A 23395-nucleotide genomic window follows, 5' to 3' on the forward strand; every position below is an offset into this window, starting at 1 on the left:
GGGAGGGATGAAGGAGTTTTTCTGTGTTCCAAGCTCATCTAACTGAAGTGATCGGTTAGCAAGTCAGAGAGAGAGAAGGAATGAAGATTGCTCACCGTTCTCACCCCCATACACACATGGGACTTGGAGGGCACCCCAGCCTCCTAAGCATCAGGAAGGGCATATGAAGGAGGAACAGAAAGAGTAGAAAGGTCTCTGGCGAACCATGTATTTGTTCTGTTTTCTAGGGTAAGTCCCCCTGCTTGTGGGCCTCAGGTCCCTCAAATGAGGGGTTCAATGATATCTAGGTTCCCTATACCTCATTATCTGATAAGAGAAGGGGAAGCTTAGATTCAGAAACTGGAGGGCAGGATTAAAATCACTGGCTTTGGGGTCAGCAGCCCTGGGTCTAAATACCAACTCTGTAGTCTACTAACTGCATTTATTTCTCTGAACCTCAGTTTTCTCATCTGTAACAGAGGGCTAATAATTGTACCTTCCATCTAAAGTGGCACTGACTAAAATAAGATGGTGTATATTCAGCATGGAGCACAGCTCTTGGCACGTAGGAAGCACTCAATCTATATTTACTGAGTGAATGAGTAAATGAATGAATACGAGGCAGTATCTGCTGTCCTCTCCCCACTCAGCCCCTTCTGACCTGTTCATCCTCCCACCTCCACACCCCAAGTTTGGAACCCAAAGCTGTGCCTCCAACTGTGAGCCTCCAAGGTCCTATCCGTGCCTCAGTTCCCACCCCAATCCCCACAAGAACTCCATCTCCTCATTCCCCTCAGACCCAGAATCCTAGACTGCTGGTGCTAGAAGGCCCTTCGTAATTATCAAATATGGGCCTCTCTGACTTTGGGAAAACTAAAGCCCAGAGAAGAAAGGTGACTTTGCACATGAAAAAGGGCAACAGACCCCACATAAGGTGGTCAGAGAATGAGACCCTCGGTGCACATGGCCATGCAAATAATATGCAAATCGAGATATGAAAATAATAAGCACACAGGGGTATATAAACTGTGTGCAGGCATTTTTCCAGAATGGTGGCAGGTGAGCGCAGTTGTAGGTAAGAAATGGACTTCAGGGAAGAGGCCAAACCTAGAGTTGGGGAGGAGAAGAAAGGGCTGGAAGGGGATGGGAGCTGGGGGCGGGTTGAAGAGGAGGGAAGGAAGGAACAGAGGCTGAGTGTCCTGAGAGGCACACCCTTGGGTGTCCAATAAGCCCTTGCTGGTCTCTTTCCTCATCCAGAAGAAACAAGAAGTTTCTCTTCTCCCTTCTTTTCAGGAGCATGGAGAGGGGAGGTCCATCTGGGAGTGGTCCATCCTGACTGGGGAGGGTGGCGTATGTGGATCTGAAGAAGCACTTAAATGCTTCCTAATCCTCTGGGCCCTAATCCTCTAGCACCCACGGAACACTTTCTGATACCTGTTGTGTGCCTAGCCCTGTTCTAGGTGCTGGGGTGGGGGCAATAGAATGAAACAGTTGATCAGTTACCAACCAGGAGGTAAGCTAAGAAAAGGCCCTCAGAACCTGCCATGAAGGCTGTTAAGAACATGGAACTTAGGCCGGGCACAGTGGCTCACATCTGTCATCCCAGCACTTTGGGAGGCTGAGGTGGGCAGATCACGAGGTCAGGAGGTCGAGACCATCCTGGCTAACATGGTGAAACCCCATCTCTACTAAAAACACAAAAATTAGCTAGGTGTGGTGGCACGCGCCTGTAGTCCCAGCTGCTCGAGGGGCTGAGGAGAATTGCTTGAACCCAGGAGGGGGAGGTTGCAGTGAGCCGAGATCGCACCACTGTACTCCAGCCTGGGTGACAGAGTAAGACTCCGTCTCAAAAAAAAAAAAAAAAAAAAAAGAACGTGGAACTTAAACTCTCTAAGCCTCATTTTCCCCATCTGTAAAATGGCAGTAATCATAGTACAATGTACAGGTTTTGAGGACTAAACAAGAACTGAAGGCAGCAGAGATGCCCCTCAAGTGCTGGTCACCCCAGTGCTCGGCACACAGTGAAAACACATGAAATGCTGGTTGTTATCGTGGGAATGATTGGGGTGCATGGTGGGATGGGCGTGCCAGGGGGAAAAGGACACTGTAAACAAGGTGTAGAGGCAGGAAAGCCCAAAACCTGTTCTGTGCATGGGGAGTAGCCCGTGGGACTAAGGCGAAGACATGTTCATGAGTCCTGTCTGGGAAGGAGAGCGAGGCTCTGCCCCCCTGTCTGCACACAGCCGTCTGGGCTTCCATGCAGGCCATCCTGTGGTGACAGAACCACTTACTGGGACTTGAAGAGAGGAAGAGAAAGGGATGAGCCTATGGTGGGTGCTGCAATGAGCACTGGAGTGGGAGTCCAGAGACCTCATTCCAGCTAGGCTGTGTCACTAGGGAAGTGTGCACCTTTGAGCAAGTCACTTCCCAGCTCTGGAGGTGGGAGGTGGCTGTCACCAAAAGCCTGGGCACTGGTAACTTCCACATCCATCCTCTCGTAGAGCCTCACAGCAACCTGGGACCTGGGGCAGGAGACAGGGAGGGGCAAGCAGGAAGCAGTTGTGTGCACCTGGAAACTGTGCTAATAATAAGCTGCACCCCCTCTAAATCCCACAATGCTATGAGGATGCCATGGGGGCTAGGTGAGCTTGGCCACTTGCTCAGCCTCATAGAGAACCCGATTAGCACCTGCACTGTTTTACAGATGAGTTAAATGAGCTCCGGGAGGTGAAGAACCGTGTCCCAGCCACACTGCTGGTAAGCGGTTGAGAGGTGAGATTCCAAAACCGAATTCTTTCCAGCAGATCCCCGACTTCTCCAAACACTCCAGCTTCTTTGCAGAGCTTACACGTCGGGATCTATCCAGAAGGAAGCTCGGGCTCAGGCTGGAGAACACGCCAGGGCTTCCTAAAAAGGGCGAGCAGGACTAGGAGTTCGCGCCACTCTGGGCGCGGTTAGGAGGTGCTGCTAGGCCGGGTTGGAGCAGGCAGGTGTTCCCCAGGATCGAGACCCGCCCCGGCAGCACCCCCGGCCCCCTCCCCAGGTCGCCAGCTCCATGTATGCAAATCGCTGCTTTGCATGGGCCCGGGGCCAGGCACGGGGCTCCTGCCAGGGGGCGTGGCCGGCGGCCCCCGCCCCGCGCCGCGTGCTCACCTGGGGAGTGTGGCAATCCTGGCGGCGCCGAGTGTTGCCCGGGCCGGAGCAGCGGAGCGCGCGACAGTGGCGGCGACGGCTCCGGCAGCGGCTCCCGCGGTGGCGGCGGCCGGGGGCTGGAGGAAGGAGACCCTGGCTTCGCAGGGGGCCCGGCTGGGGCAGTCGCGAGGGACCTGGGGGGGCGCTGGCTTTGGCCCCGCCTGGGGCAGGATGGTGAATCTGGAGTCCATGCACACAGGTGAGGGGCGGAGGGAATGAGCTCTGACAGGTGTCACTGCGTGTGGGCAGGGGTGAAGGAGAGGGACAGCGTTCTGGTCGGGGAGGGGGGGCTTGTTTCCCAGCGGCCAGGAGAGGGCGGTGTGGATAGCGGGTTGTCCTGGGGTGGGCGCCGGTCAGTGTTTGCGGACTAAAGGGAGGGGATCTGGGATAAGAAACCCTGGAAAAGAAAAAGGGTGGGGGCTGGTGGAGGGCGGGAGGGCTTCGAAGCCCCCGGTCTGGGGAGTGGTAGTTGTGTGGGACGTCGGTGTGCTGAACTGTCATAGTCTCAGGAGGTTGCAGGGATGGGTGGTTCACTCACTCAGTCAGGGGTGTGGACCTGGGAGTGCATAAGTGAGGGAAATGTGTATGTCCACATGCCGGGTGCTGGTGTCCGGGCATATGTGTGAAATTGAGGCAAAGCGGACATTTATGTGGTTGGGGGGCTTAGGAGAAGTGGGTGAGGTAGGGCAATTACAAAGGTGCCCCTGGGGCAGGGGCCATACCCCATGTGTTTGAGAGGGGATGGTGACAGGCACATCCTCTAGGTTCCACGTCCCATGCCTTCCTTCCCTAAGGGGTGGAAATCTAGGAGATGCAAATGCTTTGCCGGGAGTCAGGCTTCCCTGCATGAATGAATGAGAGGTGGGCATGGAGTGAACCCAGCCGCTCCATTCACCTTGCTGTTCCTCCTTCCACAGCTGGGCTAAGGCAGGAGCTGCCAGGCAGCCAGGTGGGGCCTGGCTTGGGACTTGGAGTTAGGGTGGGCCTTCTGGAGGTCACAGGGCCTGAGCAAAGAACAGGTGAAGAAAGCAGTACCTGACCCGGCCATTTCTAACCTAGCAACTTACTATCAAAGTGGGCAGGACCCAGTGATCTTTCTTTAGGATTTGGGGGCTGTTGATGGAAATATTGTTACCTGGTCTCCTTTCTGGCAGAGTAGGGAGGAGGCAATTCTCCAGACCCACCCCAAGAAGCAGAGCAGGTCTGAGGCCTCCCTAGCCTGAAAACAAGCATCAGTGAGTGCCTGGAGGGAGGAACCTTGAGTGCCCAGTTCCCCAGATGCTGTTTCCTGGCAGGGCTGAGTGAGAGGCAGGCTGGCAGTGAGATGTTGGCGCTGAGTGGCTCCCCAGGACGTGCCAGAAGGGCTAGGTGAGGCGGAAGAAACCATCCAACTGGGTGTCATCCAGAGTCTGAGGAAAATCTGTTTCTAAATTGGGCATACCTTGGGCAGGTCCCGGGTAGGTGCTCTCCCCTTCACTTCCCGCAGAGAAGGCCAGGGTTTGAATGGGAGCAAGGCTCTTCACAAAGGTGGGCTTAGCAGTGGATGGGAGGTTTTTTAGCATCAAGATCACAGACTTCCTGGGGGTTTTCCACCTGCTTGTCTGCTGGAGGCTCCCATTCTGCAGAAGTGGGGGGTGGGGTGGGACAGTTGGGACCCAGCAGGGAGGCAGCCCAGGGCCTCAGAGGATATAGCAGAGAGCAGAGAGCGCCAGAGGATGAGGTGGAGAGAGGGCCAAGCCCCCTATGCCTTCCCGGGGGTGAGCTCCTGGCTGATGCTTCTCAGAAGCCCAGACACCTTCTCCACCCTGTCCCTGTGAGCAGGGATTCCCAACACATGGGGGGACTGAGCTCAACCCCAGGTGCGGCGACTCCTCAAGGCGGGGTCTCCACAGAACTGGGGTAGATTCCCCAATTCATCTCTCTCCATTTGCCTGTTCCCTCCCCAGCCCACTCCCCGCTCAGGGCTACCTGGCCTCCCTGTGCAGTTTCTGGGTCTTGGCCCCTCTGTAGTGTCTGAGGGTTCCCCTTCAGTGGCACCTCCAGAGGTCTCTGAGTTTGGGACTTTCTGTCCCCTCTCTCTGACTGGGTCTCTATTGGACAGCTCTCTTTGCTGGGTCCTCCTGGTGGCCTTTATGGTTCAAGATCTTCTTTGTAGGGTCTTGCAGTGCGCACCCTGCTGTGGGGTCTGTGAAGGAGGATCACTCTTCCATCTATGGAATATCTCATTATGGGTCCCTCTCTAGGGTCCCTTAGTCCAAGATCCTCTTCGGGAAATGTGGTCTCTTTTGAGTCCCGTTTTCCCCCGCCACAGTAATCCTATATCCTACTGACCTTGATTCCCAGCGCTTCCCCTGTGAATTCCCGGGGCTGGGCCCTTGGGGTCTCCTCCTTAATTGATTTACTGGAGGAGTTTGGATGGGGGAAGGAGGAGGAACAGGAGCACACAAACTAGAGCATAGGCTTGCTCCCAGGTCCCCCACTCTAAAGGCTCCACTCGCACTGGGGCCAGCCAAGTCAACCCCATTGTCTTGCTCTGATAACCTGGGTACGAGCCATGATTCAGGTCTGTCTGGAGCCTTCGCACCTTGTATTTTATAGAACATCTCTCACCTGGAAGCACAAAGACCTGAGCAGGCAGAAGGTCACAAGACACAGGGGCTCCGAGGCAAGGAAGGGCTCCCTGCTCCCTGACAAAACACAGGCAGAGAAGTAGGCCAGAGGCGGCCAGCTAGGGAGGCAGATAAGAGACAAAGGAAAACAGTGGGAAGCCAGCTGGCGGGGGCACACCTGCTTTGCCCCAGGTGTCTCTTTCTCTGCCTTTCTCCTCACTGTGAGCTGTTCCCCACCAAGGTTGGGAAAGAGGGGCTGAGTCTCACAGACGGGTGCCAGTTGGAGCTCAGGAATAGCATTTGGGTTCGAAGGCCTGATGGTGGGACTGAGAAGAAATGAGAGAAGTCTCCTCTGGTGGAGAGTTGGAGCCTTGGCTGGCTCAGAAGTGGGGCTGGTGGGTCCTTTGAAGTCTCCCGGTGGAAGCGCCACCATCAGCAGGTATGTGAGGAAGGAGCCAGAGGGAGCTCCCATCCTTCTAAGAACATGAAGATGGATGCTAGGAGAGAGGTGGCTTCTGCTTTCCCAGAGTAGCCTGGTCCCAGGAGGTCCAGGACCCTCAGCCTGCAGCCTGGGGGGAACGCTGCCTCTCGAGCTTTCCTCCCGAGAGTTCAGATGTCTAAGGAGGGGCCGCTCCTGGACAAGCCAAGACTAACTTCAGGGTGTGATGGTGCTGAGTAGGGCAGGTGAGGGTCTGCAGCTGGTGTCTGGGCTCTTACACAGAGCAGCTGAGCCTCCCCAGGGAAGGGAGTGATGGCAAGGAGCCTACTCAGTCTCTGGCTGAGATAACACAGAGGAGCCTGGCCCCACCCCACACCTCTCTCACTCACCCCTGGCAAGTGCTGTCCGACAGGTGAAGGGTTACAGCGTCTCAGGGAGTTTCGGTGTTGGCCCATTTTTAGGCTGAGACCCAAAAGCTCGTCCCACCCATCAGCCTGAGCCTCCTACCCAACAGGAACAGGTTCTCAGTGTCTTAGCATCCTATGGGACTCAAGAAGAGGCTTGACAGGTCATCTCACCCTGCCCCTCCAATCCTGAAGTGCCACCTTGTTGCTCCCATAATGAATACATCAGATGAGTAGACATCCTGGCAGATGAGGAGGGGAGGGGGTTGATGCCTTTAAAAGTTATTTTTTAGGCATAATTAAGACTAAAGTTTAGGCTAACTTAAAGCATGAATGAGAGCTTCTGTGTGTATTTGATGAAGGTGATGTGGAGAATGGGTGTTGGAGGAGAATTTGGGTTCTAGGCATAAGATTACAGTTTAGCTAAAGAATTACCTTCTTAAATGTCAGGAGTTTGAAATCAGTTGATTCAGAGACTCTGGTCGTCCTCCCAGCATCACTGCTTCTTAACTTTTTCCTATCCTCATGAACACTTTTTCTATGAAGTTACAATTTGGAGAATCCTAATGGTTTCCCAGATAAAGGACAAATTACAATGGTGGCTGAGACAGAAAACCAAAGCTATTCCTTGTAATGGGGCAAGGGATTAACGGAGGGGCATGAGAAGAAGGCAGGAAGGGAAGGGGACTAGCACCTAAGCCTACATGTCTGTTTAATTAGTTCATTTGTTAGGTGCTTACTTTGTGCCTGAACTCTTTCCCTGGCAGTTTTCATTCAGTATTTCATTTAATCCTCACAAAAACCCTGGGAAGTGTGTATCATTATTCTCATTTTCAGGTGAGAAAATTCACATTCGAATATGTGGCTAGGGTCCCCCAGCTAGTTAGTGATGGCACTGAGATTAATCCAGGTTTGTCTGATGCCAAATCCCATGCCCTGAATCCTGGTGCTGATGAAGCAAATTGAAACCACCAGTGGGGGGAACTTCCTCTGCACCTTTCCAGCAGTCTCTGACTCAGGGCCACTTCTCAGCACTGTTGAAGAGCCCTCACGGTGAAGTATGAGCTGAGCAGATCTGCGTTAGGCAATGCCCAGCTCCAGGTGGATAGTACTTAATGGGTGGGACAGGGGAGCCCATTTCTCCATTGGAACAGAAGGCCAGTGGCAGCAGAAGCCCTTTGCAAACGTGTCTGGGTGGTCCACAGTAGTTATTCTGCATATTCATGCGTGGCAAACTATACAGAGAGTTTGAGACTGCAGCAGGGCGGATCGAGGTGGGGCTCAAGAAATGCCTCCCCAAATGCCATGCACTAGGAGGTGGCGGGGTGGGGTAAGGTGGCAGGTCTTCCTTAGAGCTCTGTGACTGACCACAGAGTGCAGTGCAGGTTGTCTGGGGAGGGTTCCATGGAGCTCTGAGTGTTTACCTTGGAGTCTTCCCTCAATTTGGCTGGTCTTGAAAAATTCCTGAAACCACAGTGACTCCTTACTTTCTCCCCTACTTCTGGGGTATTCTAGGCTCTAAATCTTTGGGTCCCCCATCTCTGGCTTGTTTTGGCATTGAAACTGCCACGCTCCGGAGGTGGTGTACACCTCGGCCGGAGCCACACACATTATTCCTCACACACACAAAAAAGAAAAAGTAGGTTTTCTCCCCTCTTTCCCTGGGGCACAGGTCTACCCTTTTTCCTCATCCTGATCATCTCCAGACCTGGGCATCCAGACTGCCAACTGCCTGATTACCTGATGCAAATTAAGACAGGCTGCTTGACTGGGATTGGCTGAGGAGCCAAGTATGCAAATTGGCTCACCAAGACTTTATCTGGTTCGAAAGAGTTAAAGTGCTGCCCCAGAGAAGGGGGAGGGCGGGGGTCAACATGATTTGAATAAAATATTCTTCTGTCTTTAAGGCTTCAGTCTTTGGGTGGTTTAATAAGGAGAGGAGCAGAGAGAGAGTGAGTTGGTTCAAAGTTGCCTCTTTTCTTCCCCCTGCTAACCCCAAGAGGAGACTTAGGGGCCTCCCACATAGGTGGTGGCAGCTGTCTGTTAAGGGTAAATGTTTAATTTATTGAAATGAAGCAGGGCAGAGATGCTGGACCAGCAGGACTCGGGGACTGAGCCAGGGGCTTGGTGTAGGTATTCTCTTTCTGTGGGGCACTGACCCGCTGCCATCCCTTTCTCACTGAGCCAGTTGAAGGAGTAGGAGAGAAGGTAAGGATCCCCAAAGGACAGGGTCTCCAAGGAGAACAACACAGGAGCTAGGGCTTGATCCCCAGACAGTGGGCTGACCTCTGAGACCAGAGAACCCAGGCAGGACCTGGGAAGAAAGGTGAGAAGGGCGAACCTTGGTTTAAGGGCACTCTTACCTTCCAGGATGGGGTTATTAAGGGAAACAGAGCTGGGGAGGCAGGCGGGGAGGGATAATTCTTTCACTATTTAAAAATAAAATAAATTCCTCAGATCCCAAAGGAAACGAGTGTTGGAAATGGGAAGTGTCCCCTCCACCCCCTTGTTAAATTTTTACCAACTGAGTCCTGGTGATAGAAGCAAGTGGCCATGAATGATGCAAAAGGTGAGAGACCCTGCAGTGGCACCGGGGAAAGGGGAAGAGAAAGGCAAGGAGAGGAGGCGAGCATGGGAGGAGGGGATCCGTGCCCCCAAGCTTATGAATATTCTAATGGTTGTATGTTCGGGAATCAGGAATTTGAAAGTCTGATGGTTGTTGTAATTACACATTCATCTTTGCTATTTAGTTAAAGCCACATATGTCATAGCAAGAAAAATTGTGACCTGTTATTAAAATCAGTTGTGTTTTCCCTGCAGATATCAAGATGAGTGGGGATGTAGCTGATTCCACGGATGCTCGCAACACTCTCAGCCAGGTGGAGCCAGGTAAGGATCTTCTCTTCTAGGGGATGGAGCAGGAATGCAGCGGGTGAGGGGAAGAGAGTTGTTGGGAATTGTTGAACAACTGGTATCTCTTCTCGCTTGGTCTTTCAGCCAACCAGACCCTAAAGCTAGGTCTTAGGAACTAAGTGAATTCCCTGAGGACATGGGATATGATTCTGGAGCCTTTGAATAGTAGATATTGGTCCTCAGTGGAACAAAACCTCTGGAACTAGGCTAGGAAGAGACCAGATACTTTAAAACAGAACAAAACCAAAAAGGTGCGGGAGCAGCTGTGTTCCCAACTGCTGTGACTGGCAGAGGCAGAACTTGTCTTTCTTAGATGGGAACCAGGGCCTTTTAGCCCCAGATACCTCGATAGTGCTCCTTAAGGCACTAACCAAAGAGGCCTGTGTACAAATGTTTCTCTTCCAAATAATGTGCATGTGGGTGGCAAATAGGCTCAGAGAGGAAGACTTGGTGCCTGGAGATGACTTTGCTTTGTAAAGAAGAGAAAGGATGTCAGTAGTCCCAGCTAGTCAGCAGGCCAAGGTGAGAGGATTCCTTGAGCCTAGGAGTTTGAGGCTGGACCATGTCAAAAAAAGGTGAGAGGAACAAAGAAGAATTAAAAAAGAAAGTTTCATAGCTCTCTATTTTTACCTCCATAGTCCAAGCCTTGCTTTGAAAGCTCCATATAATTAAAAAGAACTTAAAGATGAGTATAAATTGTAACACCACCAAATAACTTTAATAGCATTCCAACCAGACCTCAATTAGTCTTTCATCTGGATCATTAGAGACATAGAAATTAGAAGTGGAAGAGAATCAATGTCCCCCAGAGCTAAAATCTTTTTCAAATCTTTTAGAGCAGTCTAGTTCCATTCTTGAAGCTATGAGATTCTTGTCAGGGACAAGATAATTGGGGGTCTTGGTGGGGAGGGCATCCACAGTATGCATTTGCCATAAACTTTTCTGCTTCCCAGTTTAATACTGAAACAGTGTTTCCTTGCACAGGTAGCAATACACATCAAACTACAATCTTTCTAGTTTGCTGTGCATATGTACAGAGGCAGCTAGACCAAGGAGAATGTGGGCCGGTCACACTTATGTTTCAATTGATTATTTAGCAGAGTATCTTTTACTAAGGGTCTGTGGAGAGGGGCACCTGTTCTTCCCAGTTGAAAAGAAGATTCCCTTTTATCTCAAATACCTGAGCAAGACTTTAAACTTAGTTCAGCTACAGAGTGATGGACACAGTCCCCACACTGACACCCTTCCCTAGAGAAAAATCAGCCCAGGAGCCGTGATCCAGAGAAGCTGGATTGCCCTTTTCTGGAAGCAGGCTGACTGGAGCCAACTCTGTTTACCTGGGGCCCATTGCCCAGGTGTGTGGGGACACAGCTAAGGGAGTGTCCACATGGGAAGAAGACCACACCTAACCAACTTGCACTGGTGTTCTGTTACTGTGACCAAGTCAGGGTAATAGTGTTAGGAGTGAGAATGAGCCACACAGAACCCTGAAAGAGGAGCCAGGAAAGGGAGGGAGTTCAGATCCTGTTGGGGCTTAGGAGGGTTAGTGTGTTACGGTCAATCTGAGCAAATTCTGACTTCCTATCTGGGAGCTATATATAAAGTAGGTTAAGAGAGAAAGAATCCAGACATTGGCTAAGACCTTCAGAATCTGTCTCTTATCCAGGGCTACCGCCAATTCAATACATGACCTTAGACCAGCCACTTTGCCTCCCTAGGAGGTAGGAACGGATGACCTTTGAAGAGTATGGATCTAGAATCAAACAGACCTGGGATAAAATTTGCAGCTCCACTGCTTACTGGCTGCATGACCTGAAAATTTATCCTTGTCCTTTTTGTAAAAGGGGAAAATTAATGCCCAACTTAGAGAGTGGGTTGAGAGTTATTTGAGATGGTGTCTCAATTCCTTAGAACAGTGCTTGGCACATGGCAGCTGTGACCGTCATTAAGATTCTGGAATATACAGATGGGCTTCGCTGCTGAGTACTTCTGGCTCATTCCCCGCTTTACTCAGGCCAGTGCGTCAGCCCAGAAAGTTGGTTTGCTCCCTTCACCATTTAGGAAAGGATTCTGCACAGGTGCCTGTTCAGCTCCAAGGAGCCCGTGATGTCTGGAACTTTACCACCACCAGTAGATCTTTCACTTCAGGGCTCCTGGCTGGTAGCATCAATACTTAGGTGATCTTCAAATTACTGCATGTGTTTAAGGGCAAGAAGAAAGAGGTGGCTAATTAAAGTAACCAAACTTCCTGGAAAGTCGTTCTGACTCATTTTTTTACAGAAGAAAGCTTATTATGAGTCACAATGGTTACCAACCTGGTTTAATGGCTTCCTTTGGATTTTAAAAGGCAGATTCACCTTCTTAGTAGTGCATGAATTAAGGGGTGGTTTGTCTCTGGGTTTTAAAGGAACTATAAACAAAGGTGAGTTAGAAAGCCCCGGCTCCCTGAAAGCACCCCCTTTGCTGTGTGAAATCCCCAAGGGGTACTGGGGGTAGGAACTGGGAAAGGGAGGTAAATTTCCCCATCTGCACTGGTCAGGAATGCCCAGGAGAGCATTCTCAGGGCCAGACACAGACCTCCTGGCTGGTGGAGACCTGGCCGGGTGGCACATCTTTTCCTTTCTTTGGCCTGTGAGGAAGCCGAGGCATAGATGAAGAATAAGCTGCCCGAGGGCTCAGAATGTCTTTGCAGCAGCACAAGGGACCAGCCAAAGCTCAGAGCCCCTGTTCGGTACTCTTTCCTCTTTCTAGATTTCTGAACTATCAGCTTTTCTGTCCTTCCTACCTATTGCTTCCTTAACTGTTGTTACTTTTCCTCCACTTCTTTGTTTGAGACAGGTTCTCCCTCTGTCGCCCAGGCTGGAGTGCAGTGGTACAGTCATGGCCACTGCAGCCTCAAACTCCTGGCTCAAGGGATTCTCCTGCCTCTGCCTCCCAAGTAGCTGGGACTACAGGCATGAGCCACCGCGCTGGGACTTTTCTCCACTCTTGAGGCTGACAACAATTTTTTTCTGTTCTCAATTAGGTGGTTGATGAGAATATAGCCTTACCCACATTTCAAAAGCCCTCCAGTCTGTAACTGACAACCCCCAAGTACGGATGTGGCTAACCCTGTGACTTTTGACCATGCTGGTCACATCATTGCCTCAATCATAAAGGAGGAAAGAACAGAGGGTCAGGAAGAAGGAGGGAGACCATAACATTCACAGAGCCTCCTCCCACAGCAGGCACATGTAGGCAACTTTATTTACAGCATCTCATTTAATTCTTGCAATAAGGCTATGAGATAGAGACATGATTAACCCCATTTTCATTGATGAGGAAACCGTAGCTCAGAGTGAGAAACTAACTTACCAAATATCACACAGCTTATAGCCAGAAATCAAACTTGGCCTTGTCTGACTCTACCAGACTCTTATCCTGGGTCTGCCATTAGCTCCCTACATATTATCTTGGCAAGCGTTTCCCCACATGGACCTTTATTTTCCTCCCCACAGAGTCGGGGTTTGGACTAGATAATGTCTAAGGGCTGAATTTTAAAGGATGTGTGCACAGTTCTGCTTTTCACAATTCTTTCCATCAGTTTCCAGATCTTGCATTTTTGTGCAGGTTTCCTCAGCTCTGAGCTCTCTCTCTCTCCATCCTTTTTTCTGGTTTTCTCCCCATTCCTTTCTTTCCAGCTTCCCTTTCAGTCTTTTCTCCTCTGACACCCACAGCTGTCTTCTCTGTTTGGGCTCTGATCCTCTTCTCTGACTTAGCTTGTAGTTGTATAACCGACATCTTTGGAGGATGACTTGGTGGCAGATCCTGGGCTTAGATGAAGAGCACCCCTGTCCTCAAGGAGTTGTCCTTCTAGTGCAGGAATTCATGACTGCCTGGATAACAGTGACAACATATGTCTGTAAGGGTGTTCTCAAATACTTCATGCATTTGGCCTTTACAACAACTCTATGAGAGTAAGTACTATTAGCCCACTTCACAGATGGAGAAATGAAGGCTGGTGATGAGAAAGAACCTTAGCTACTTTTCCCAAGCTCCCATACCTAGAGAATGACAGAACTAAGCCTGAGTCTTTCTAGTGACTTTCTACCTAAAGATGGTGGTAGGAAGACTGGGAGTCAATGTGGAGAACCAGGGACAGAGGACATAAGACAATGGTAACTGTCCGGGCATGGTGGCTCATCACTTGAGGTCAGGAGTTCAAGACCAGCCTGGTCAACATGGTGAAATCCCATCTCTACAAAAAATACACAAATTAGCCAGGCGTGATGGTACGTGCCTGTAATCCAAGCTACTCGGGAGGCTGAGGCAGGAGAATCACTTGAATGCAGGAGGTGGAGGTTGCAGTGAGCCGAGATGGCACTGCTGCACTCCAGCCTGGGCGACAGAGTGAGAGTTGGTCTCAAAAAAAAAAAAAGACAAGACAATGGTAGCAAAATTATGGAGGATGGCACAGAGGGGCCAGAGGGGAGCCAAGTTCCCCACAGATAGACTAATCTAGTCCAAGGAGCCGCAGTTCCCACCCCCCCCCAACTCCCCACCCCCATATCCCTTAGGCTCAGTTGTCATTTGGCAGGGGTAGGGCCAGGGGCAGGGGGTGGGGCTTCAAGCCCAGATGACTATAGAGCAAGTGCCTTGGCACCTTTGCTCTGCTTAGAGATCTGTGAAGGAAAGACTCCAAGAGGGAAGCCCAGGGGGGAAAGGGGGAAGCTAGAGATGAGGGAGGGGACTGGGCTTTGTCAGCCTTTCTTGTTGCCCTTCCTCCCTGGCCTCCACTGTCTTGTCTATGAGGAGGAATGACTAACGTCAGCCCCACCCCGCAGCAGGACCTCAGAGGCAAGTCAGCTGTTTGGGGACCCTTTGCAGAAAGTCTCCCCACCTAACTCTGGCGATTTTCTGCATGGCTTTCAGAAGGCATGGACATGATTTTAGAGGGAAGCACAACTGAGGCACAGGAGGGTAGTGATTCTCATAAGGTCCCAAAGAAAGAATGAGACCCTGCTGCCTCCCCAAGAAAACAAGCTGGAAATGGCAACTGAGAGGTGAGGTTCCAGGTAGGAATGGGCAGAAGACTTTTAGGGGTGAGCGTGATTTTTCAGTCCAAATATTAATAAATATTAATAAAACTATTCTTAAAATGGCAGAGCGGACAGGAGAAATCTAGGAAGTACTTGACAACCATTTTTATTTATTTTATTCTTTCAGGACAGGGTCTCGGCCAGGCGCAGTGGCTCACACCTGTAATCCCAGCATTTTGGGAGGCCGAGGCGGGTGGATCATGAGGTCAGGACTTCAAGATCAGCCTGGCCAAGATGGTGAAACCCTGTCTCCACTAAAAATACAAAAAATTAGCCAGATGTGGTGGTGGACACCTGAAATCCCAGCTACTCAGGGGACTGAGGCAGGAGAATTGCTTGAACCCAAGAGGCGGAAGTTGCAGTGAGCCGAGATCGCGCCACTGTACTCCAGCCTGGGAGACAGAGCAAAACTCTGTTTCAAAAAAAAAAAAAAAAAAAAAAAAAAGACAGGGTCTCACTCTGTCACCTACACTAGAGTATGGTAGGGTGATCACAGCTCCCCACAACCTTGAACTACTATGCTCAAGTGATCCTCCTGTCTCAGCCTCTGGAGTAATTGGGACTACAGGTGTGCACCACTATGCCTAATTTTTTAAAATTATCTCTTTGTAGAGCCGGGATCTTGCTATGTTGCCCAAGCTGGTCTCGAACTCCTGGCCTGAAGCAATCCTCCCACCATGGCCTCCCAAAATTCTGAGATTACATGTGTAAGCCACCATGTCCAGCTGACAATCATCTCTAGATGAAGCACATGTGTGAGCATGTGTGCACGCGTGCACACACACACACACACACACACACACACACTCCCTCCCTTTTTATGATTAAATGACAGAGCAAGTCTGAACTGTATTTGTGTGATGGTGTATAATTTTCAAAGTCCTTCATTAAGTCCTGCATGCACTTGTGCCCAGGACTTGAATTTCCTCATCGTAATAGAAGGAGATGGGTAGTGCAGGAATAAAATGAAGCGGTGGGCTAGGTGGCCTCTAGGGTCTGCACCTCTGTCTGTACTGGCTCCATCCCTCACCTCTCTGGAAGAGAGGAATGAAACCATAGCCCCCCAGACATTGAGGGGGTCCTGATATTCCTGCTTTGAATTCCTGAGAGGACATCTTGTCCATGTCTCTCTCTTCTTTTGGAGATATTTCAAACCCATCCCTCGAAAATGAGAGAAGCTACTTTCTTAGAGACTTATTTTTTGTCTATTTTATATCTCTAAGACAACCAATCTCACATTTTCTCTTGGCTGCCTTTTCTTTTTTCTTTTTTCTTTCTTTCTTTCTTTTTTTTTTTTTTTTTTTTTGACAGAGTCTTGCTCTGTTGCTCAGGCTGGAGTGCAGTGGCATGATCTCAGCTCACTGCAACCTCTGCCTCCCGGGTTCAAGTAATTCTCCTGCCTCAGCCTCCTGAGTAGCTGAGATTATAGGTGTGTGCCACATGCCCAGCTAATTTTTTGTAGTTTTAGTAGAGACAGGGTTTCATCATTTTGGCCAGGCTGGTCTTGAACTCCTGACCTCGTGATCCATCCTCCTTGGCCTCCCAAAGTGCTGGGATTACAGGCGTGAGCCACTGCGCCTGGCCTTGGCTGCCTATTCCTACAGGATGCCATCCTCAGTGCCTGGAAGTCCTCTCTTATCTCTCACCTAAGACCCTCATGCTGCTGCATAAGCCCACACCTCTTGTTCTGCCTTTTTTAGTTTTTGATTTTTATTTTTTTGAGATGGAGTCTTGCTTTGTTGCCCAGGCTGGAGTACAATGGCACAATCTCGGCTCACTGCAACCTCCGCCTCCCAGGTTTAAGTGATTCTCCTGCCTCAGCCTCCTCAGTAGCTGGGATTACAGGCGCCCACCACTACACCCGGCTAGTTTTTGTATTTTTAGTAGAGATGGGGTTTTACCATGTTGGCCAGGCTGGTCTCAAACTCCTAACCTCAAGTGATCCACCCGCATTGGCCTCCCAAAGTGCTGGGATTACAGGAATGAGCCTCCGCACCCGGCCTTGTTCTGCCCTTCTCAGAGTGGCTCCCACCCCACCTTGTTTCTCCTTTCTGTGACAGGGAAATTAGTAGGTACTGATTCACCATTCAGCCTTAGACTGTGGCTCCATGTGCCAGAGATAGCAGGAGAACAGCCTGTGGTGCCAGGAGTTGCTTCTCTGCCTCCAGCACTCATAGAACTTTATCCAATAAAACAGCCACAGCAGCAACTCACATCTGTACCATGACTTACAACTATAGACACTTTCTCATCCATAGATTCCCCAGCCAACACCCAGGACTAGGGTAAGCAGAGGGGGCAGGATTGTATGGTTCAGATGAGCCATGAGGAGCTGAGCTAGCCCTGCCCGGCACCAGTCCCTCTTCCTCTTGGAGATCTCCTTAAGGAAATGGTCACCCCTCGACCCCTGTTGCCACCTTTGCAGCCCCCAGTAGAGCATGGACTCCTTTTCTGTCCAACGTAAAAGGGGAAAAAGGAGAGGGAGCCTGGTGCAGGAGGCATCTATGAGCCATCTTTTACCACCCAGAGTTCCCTTAGCTTATGTGTAGTCATTCCTCAGAGCACTGCTTCTCAAAGAGTCTGGGAGGAGGACCAGTGTTTATATTTCCAGCCTGTCACAGACACGTATCCAGACTTACCGTGCTGTGCCCGACAGCATGCAGCTGGCACTTACCATGCGTACTCAACAGCACCCAATGGGCTCACACACAGTTCAGCTGGAGGCCCACTGATGGAGTGCTTGGATGTGCTATTAACATTTCTAATTTTTTTTTTTTTTTTAAGATGGAGTCTTGCTCTGTCACCCAGGCTGGAGTGCAGTGGCACGATCTTGGCTCACTGCAACCTCCACCTCCTGGGCTCAAGCAATTCTCCTGCCTTAGCCACCCATGTAGCTGGGACTACAGGCATGTGCCACCATGCCTGGCTAATTTTTGTATTTTTAGTGGAGATGGAGTTTCACCATGTTGGCCAGGCTGGTCTCGAACTCCTGACCTCAGGTGATCCGCCCATCTCAGCCTCCCAAAGTGCTGGGATTACAGGTGTGAGCCACCACACCCAGCCAACATTTCTAACTTCTTATAATCACTGTTTGTCTATATCTGGTCCCGGACCTCCACGGTACATAGACCAGCTTTGGTCTCTACAGGGAATTTCTACCTAAAGATGGTGGTAGGAAGACTGGGAGTCAATGTGGAGAACCAGGGACAGAGGACATAAGACAATGGTAGCTGTCCGGGCGCGGTGGCTCATGCCTTGCGGTGCACTACCTGAGTGGAGTTTGTGTTGTGTATTAGAAAGTCTCTTTCCTGTGGCCTCCGTGAGCAATGCTCCAGCTGACCCTGGTGCATCTTCTTATGACCTCCTCACCGTTCCTCTCACTCCCTCCACCTGACCCTGGTGCATCTTCTTATCACCTCCTCACCGTTCCTCTCACTCCCTCCACCTGACCCTGGTGCATCTTCTTATCACCTCCTCACCGTTCCTCTCACTCCCTCCACCTGACCCTGGTGCATCTTCTTATCACCTCCTCACCGTTCCTCTCACTCCCTCCACCTGACCCTGGTGCATCTTCTTATGACCTCCTCACCGTTCCTCTCACTCCCTCCACCTGACCCTGGTGCATCTTCTTATGACCTCCTCACCGTTCCTCTCACTCCCTCCAGCTGACCCTGGTGCATCTTCTTATCACCTCCTTACCATTCCTCTCACTCCCTCCCTGGAGATATTGGGGGATGATGATGGGGGACCCAGCAGGAGAGGGAGGTCCCAGTCTGTCCTTTGCTGGCCGGAGTAGCATGATACCTACCTACCCTGCAGACTGGAAGACTGAGCAGCATCCAGAGACTCAGGCCACTGCAGCTTTCTGGGCCTCAACCCTTCACTGAGGCACCCAAAATTGCAGACTCCCCCAGCCCCAAGCTGGGAGTAAGTGCTTTTTGTACCTTGGGCTCACCTTCCTCCCCCAGAAACGATTAGGGCAATGAGCACCTGAGTGTGGAAAAGTCCTGAAAAAGTGGAAAAAGAATTTAGAAAGAAATGAGCAACTAAATTGGAACAAGTCTTAGGGCCTTGAGGAGCAGCCAGAACCCAGGCAACTGACGTGTAGCTACAGTCTGTCCCAACCCAGCCCCCAAGCACCCGCATAGACAAACAGACATACATTTCAGACCCCAGAGTGTGGGGCGCACCTAGAGGCAGTCTCTTTGCTGGTCCAGTTTGTTCTTTCAAGGCAGAATTGGGTCCTTGAGGAAGTTTGTGAAACTACAGGAGTTGCAGAGGAGATGACAAGTTGGAGTTTGGGGCCAGCATTTGTCATGGGTCTGTGGAGACCACTTCCCCCCGGAAGGACTGGCGCAGGATGACCCACCCCTAGGACTGTCTAGGAGGCGAAGAAGTGGAAAGTGGAAAGGGAGGAGCTCCTCCTCTCATCCCCACTCCCCACAGGCTTTGATTTGGAGGAAGAGGGCCAGAGTCAAGCTGAGAGTACTTAAAAGGAAAGCGTCATGAGCTCACCCCAGCGGGGGCTTCTGGGGTTCTCCCACATTGGAGCCTGGGGGTCTGGTCAGGACAGGGCAGGATGTGTGACCAGAGCCCTCATAAGTGGCTAGGTTTCATTCCTATGGGCTTCAGACACCAAGAGTTCAAAGTGCCCATCTGGGCCCTCCCTGGACTGGTGAGCTTGCTGGTGGGCGCTCCTGGGGTAACAGCAGATCCCTGGGAGACTTAGGGAGGGCAGGCCTTTGTGCCAAGCCAGGAGCATGGGAAACAGCTGCAGGCATCTCCCAAAAGCATCAGTGCTGTTGTTGACTCAAAAAATAATAGGTGTTCATTTGCATGGCATTTTACATACAGGTTCCACGCACTGCCTTTCATCTCCTACCACTGGCACCACCAAAGCCCCCCATGTGTCTCCTTTCCTGCCTGCCACCTCTGGGGGCCTCATGGTCTCCCCCAGACTCTCCCCAGTCTGCCCCACCACAGCCTAGCCCACCCTTGGCTTAGCCCAGCCAGAAAAACCAGCGGTTGGCCTTGCCTGGGTGTGCCCAGTCCAGGTTTGTAAGAGAGGTGTGGGCCGGTAGCCTGGCATATCTGGACCCCAATGGGCACCTCAGCTAGGGACACTCCACCTGCCCCAGTAGGGGGCTTGCCTTCCCTTCAGCTGCTTGGGCTGGAAAAAGGAACAAAAATCTAAGCCAGAGCCCAGAGAGGTACGGAAAGGAGAGGAAACTGGGTGGTTGCTATGACGATGGGGTCTCGGCGCCCAATTTGCATAGGGCGATGATTTCCATACTGCAGGGTGAATTTCCATATCCCTGCCTCAAAGCCTGTTGGGGTGGGGAGGGGGAGAGGTCATTTGAAATTCAAATGAGGATGATTAAGGTTTTCTTGAGGAGGGAAGTATGGACAAAAGGGGTTAAGCCTGCTGGCAAATGTCGGCTCCAGGGCTCCAAGTTATCAAAGGGAGGTGTGTACTTGACTGGCTCCCTTCCCACCCCATCTCCGTGGGCCCCCGGAGAGCTGGGGGTGGTTGGAGGAGTCTGCGCTGGGCTGGGAGTAATAACTTCTGCCTCACAGGAGAGCCGGTTGGGTCTCTGTCCCTTCCTGCGCCTGGGCTCCATTTAGCCCCTCGGTGTCCTGAGGACATCTGAGTTCATGGGAAGGACCACTGAGTGAGTTCTGGGGCTGAGTTCATGCCTTCCTCCCTCTGGTGACCTTGGATTGATCATCTCAGTTTGTCTCTCAGCGAGACTGGGGAATAATCCCTGCACTTCCTTGTTTGGCCGAGGAAGTGTGAGGACAGATGGATTCTGGACTCATCTTTATCACGAACCTGCGACCTCACCTGAGTTACCGTCCCTCTTTGGGCCCGAGTTTGTGCATAAGATGAAGGGTCTGAATCTGAGGGTCTCTAAAACAACTTCCAGCTCTGAGATACTGGGATCTGTGAACACACTCTAATCCTTTCACACACCAGTTAGTATTTGTAAGGCTCTTTGAGCAGTGTGAATTGCTGCACCCCTGAGTGTCTCTCATGTGTTAAGAAGGGCTCCTCTGCTCTGACCTTGGGGTAGTTACTTAAAGGCTATCTGCTCAGTTTCTTCCTTTATAAAACAGGGGTAATGATAGTCTCTACCTCACAGTGCTGCTGTGAGGATTACACGAGTCAACATTTGTAAAGCACTTAGAAGAGCGCCTGCCGGATGATAATGCTATTTGCTATTATTAGTATCAGGAGGACAAAGTGTCCACATGGTGGGTGCTGTGTCCACATGGTGGGTGCTGTGACCACCAGCCATTCCAGGGAGCCTCAGTTAGGAATATGGCCTGTTTCCCGGGAAGGCTTGCCTATGAATTCACTTGTGGTCAGCACACTGTTGTGTCCACACACATCCAGGACTCTCGAGTTGGAAGCATGCTTCAGTGACTGTCACCCGACAAGAAGCCCACTCTGCCACCTAGGGAGATGCATCTGTCACATTAACCCACTGTGGGCTCCTCGTGCTGATCCTAACTCAAGTTTGTCTTTGCTTCTTAGGAAGTAGGAACATGGCAGGAAGAAGGGGAGGGAGCTGGTGGAAGCACCTCCTCCTCCCAGGACCCAGTGCTAAGAGATGGGGCAGATTCACTGAGACTAGATGTTATAGTTCCAGAAGACCTAAAAGTCCTTTTTTCCCCTTGAGTTTCTGCAGCAACTTCATATGAGGTTTCTTTTGGAGATACCATGGTGTAGTACGGACAGCCTTTGCTGGTAGACAGATGTGGGTTTGAGTCTCTACTCAGTGATTTATTAATCAGTAACCTTAGGCGAAGTAATTAACCATTCTGAGCCTCAAGTTTCCTCATCTGTAAAATGGGGATAATAAGAACACCCACTCATAGGGTAGTTGTGAGGATTAAATACTGTCATGTGTATAAAATGTTTACTACAAAGCTTGGTGCGTTGTAAATGCTCAATAAATGTCAGCTACTAATTAATCCTTATTATTTGAAAACAGTGTTCTGCTGCCAAAATGTTTGAAAATTCTCTGATCTTGTCCTATTTTCCTATTTTATAGGGGAGGAGACTGGGGTCAGAGAAGGGGGATTATTTTCCCAAGGTCACAGCAGGAGTTCAAGACCCACGTTACCTTAGGACCCTCTCCCTGCCCCAGAAACAGGTCCTCTGTCCTTTGCTTTTGTTTTGTTCCATTCTGCTCTTTTGTTCTTTCCTTGGACAAAGATTCCCCTCTCACTACCACCCTTCCCTCAGAAGGGGCCCAGCACCGGGTGACCTGCTGCTGCCATGTCTTGGGGTCACCATACCCTTCGATTCTCACTTTCAGGGGCTCTCTGTGACCCTGGCCTGGGGTCCCATGGCTCTAGCCTCTCACTGGCTCTCCACAAGGGTTTTTGCTCTGTTCTCAGGGCCTCTGAGTGCCCCTTTCCCCTTCACTCCAGCCCTGGGGACACCGCTCCAGAGAGGAGGGGAGAGTGTGACCCTGGCAGCATCACACCATGTCATGGAAAGGACATGGTTTCTCCACTCTCTGATAAGCCCTGACCCCACTGAGCCTCACTTTATTCAGTGGTAACACAGGATTTCTGTAATTCCGGCCCTGCAGACCTCACAGGCAGGGTGAGGATCAAATAAGAAATGGACATGAAAGTATGCTGCGGCCGGGCGCGGTGGCTCAAGCCTGTAATCCCAGCACTTTGGGAGGCCGAGATGGGCGGATCACGAGGTCAGGAGATCGAGACCATCCTGGCTAACACGGTGAAACCCCGTCTCTACTAAGAAATACAAAAAAATAGCCGGGCGAGGTGGTGGGCGCCTGTAGTCCCAGCTACTCGGGGAGGCCGGAGAATGGCATGAACCCGGGAGGCGGAGCTTGCAGTGAGCTGAGATCTGGCCACTGCACTCTCCAGCCTGGGCTACAGAGCGAGACTCCGTCTCCCAGTTAAGTATGCTGCAAAAGAAGGAACAACTGCATTTGAACCAGGCATTTTGGTGCAAATGAACCATGCATTTTGGTGGCCAGCACATGGACCTTGGGGCCAGAACTTGGAGATCTGAGTTCTTTCTCTCCAGCTCTGGAGCAAATGACCTTGGGCAAGTTACATAACCTCTTCCAGCTTCAGTTTCCTGATGTGTAAGACGCATTGTGAGGAATGAATGAAATGAGAGTATCTGTAGCAGTTTTCAAACGTGTGAGTTGTTTTACAAATGTGAGATCGCATCTCTAGGTGTAAGCTTTCTCACTCCACACGCACCCCTCTGAGCTGCACTGAGCACATCTTTGTGCCCGCCTGAGAGCCAGCGCCCAACCGAATCCTGCGCCTCTGGTAGCTCCCCCTGCTCTTTCGCTTCCTACCCCTTCTCACCCCCACTTTCCTCGGCCTGGGGGAGAGGACTAGGAAAGAGCCCCTTGGACTCTTACTTACCTTAAACCTCTCTGAGCCCCTTCCTCTGGCAAGGCTGGGGTAGGGCTGGAGCGGTGCTGGTCTGGAATCAATGTCAAAAGAACCCCATGGGCTGTCATGGACAGAGTCAAGTCTGGGCATTGGAGCTCAGAGATTTTGTCCCTGCATTGCTATTTGCTGGTTGCGTGACCTTTAGCACATGGCTTGTCCTTTCTGGGACTCAGTTTCCTTACCTGTAAATGGTGGGTCCAGAACTAGGAGTCTCTGGTTCCTCTCTAGCACAAAACAGCTCTGATAGAAAAACAGCGTCTGGGTGGGGCGTTTCTCTGAGATGTGTTTTTGGGTGCAACTAGAACAGAGCTCTTATTTAAATTCCTT

At 51.0% G+C, this 23395-nt stretch overlaps 1 protein-coding gene across 1 annotated transcript in view; it reads left to right on the top strand.

The window, feature by feature from the left end:
- The first annotated feature begins 3198 nt into the window (after positions 1 to 3198).
- POU2F3 (POU class 2 homeobox 3) overlaps positions 3199 to 23395 on the top strand; it is an 82784-nt gene continuing 62587 nt past the window's right edge. Inside the window, exons 1-2 of the mRNA XM_050759389.1 lie at positions 3199 to 3370; positions 9444 to 9512. Coding sequence (XP_050615346.1) covers positions 3343 to 3370; positions 9444 to 9512 — 97 coding nt within the window. The 5' untranslated portion in view covers positions 3199 to 3342. The remainder of the gene's footprint in view (positions 3371 to 9443; positions 9513 to 23395) is intronic.

The sequence above is a fragment of the Macaca thibetana genome, chromosome 14 (genome assembly GCF_024542745.1).
Source record: "Macaca thibetana thibetana isolate TM-01 chromosome 14, ASM2454274v1, whole genome shotgun sequence".
Classification (NCBI taxonomy): domain Eukaryota; kingdom Metazoa; phylum Chordata; class Mammalia; order Primates; family Cercopithecidae; genus Macaca; species Macaca thibetana.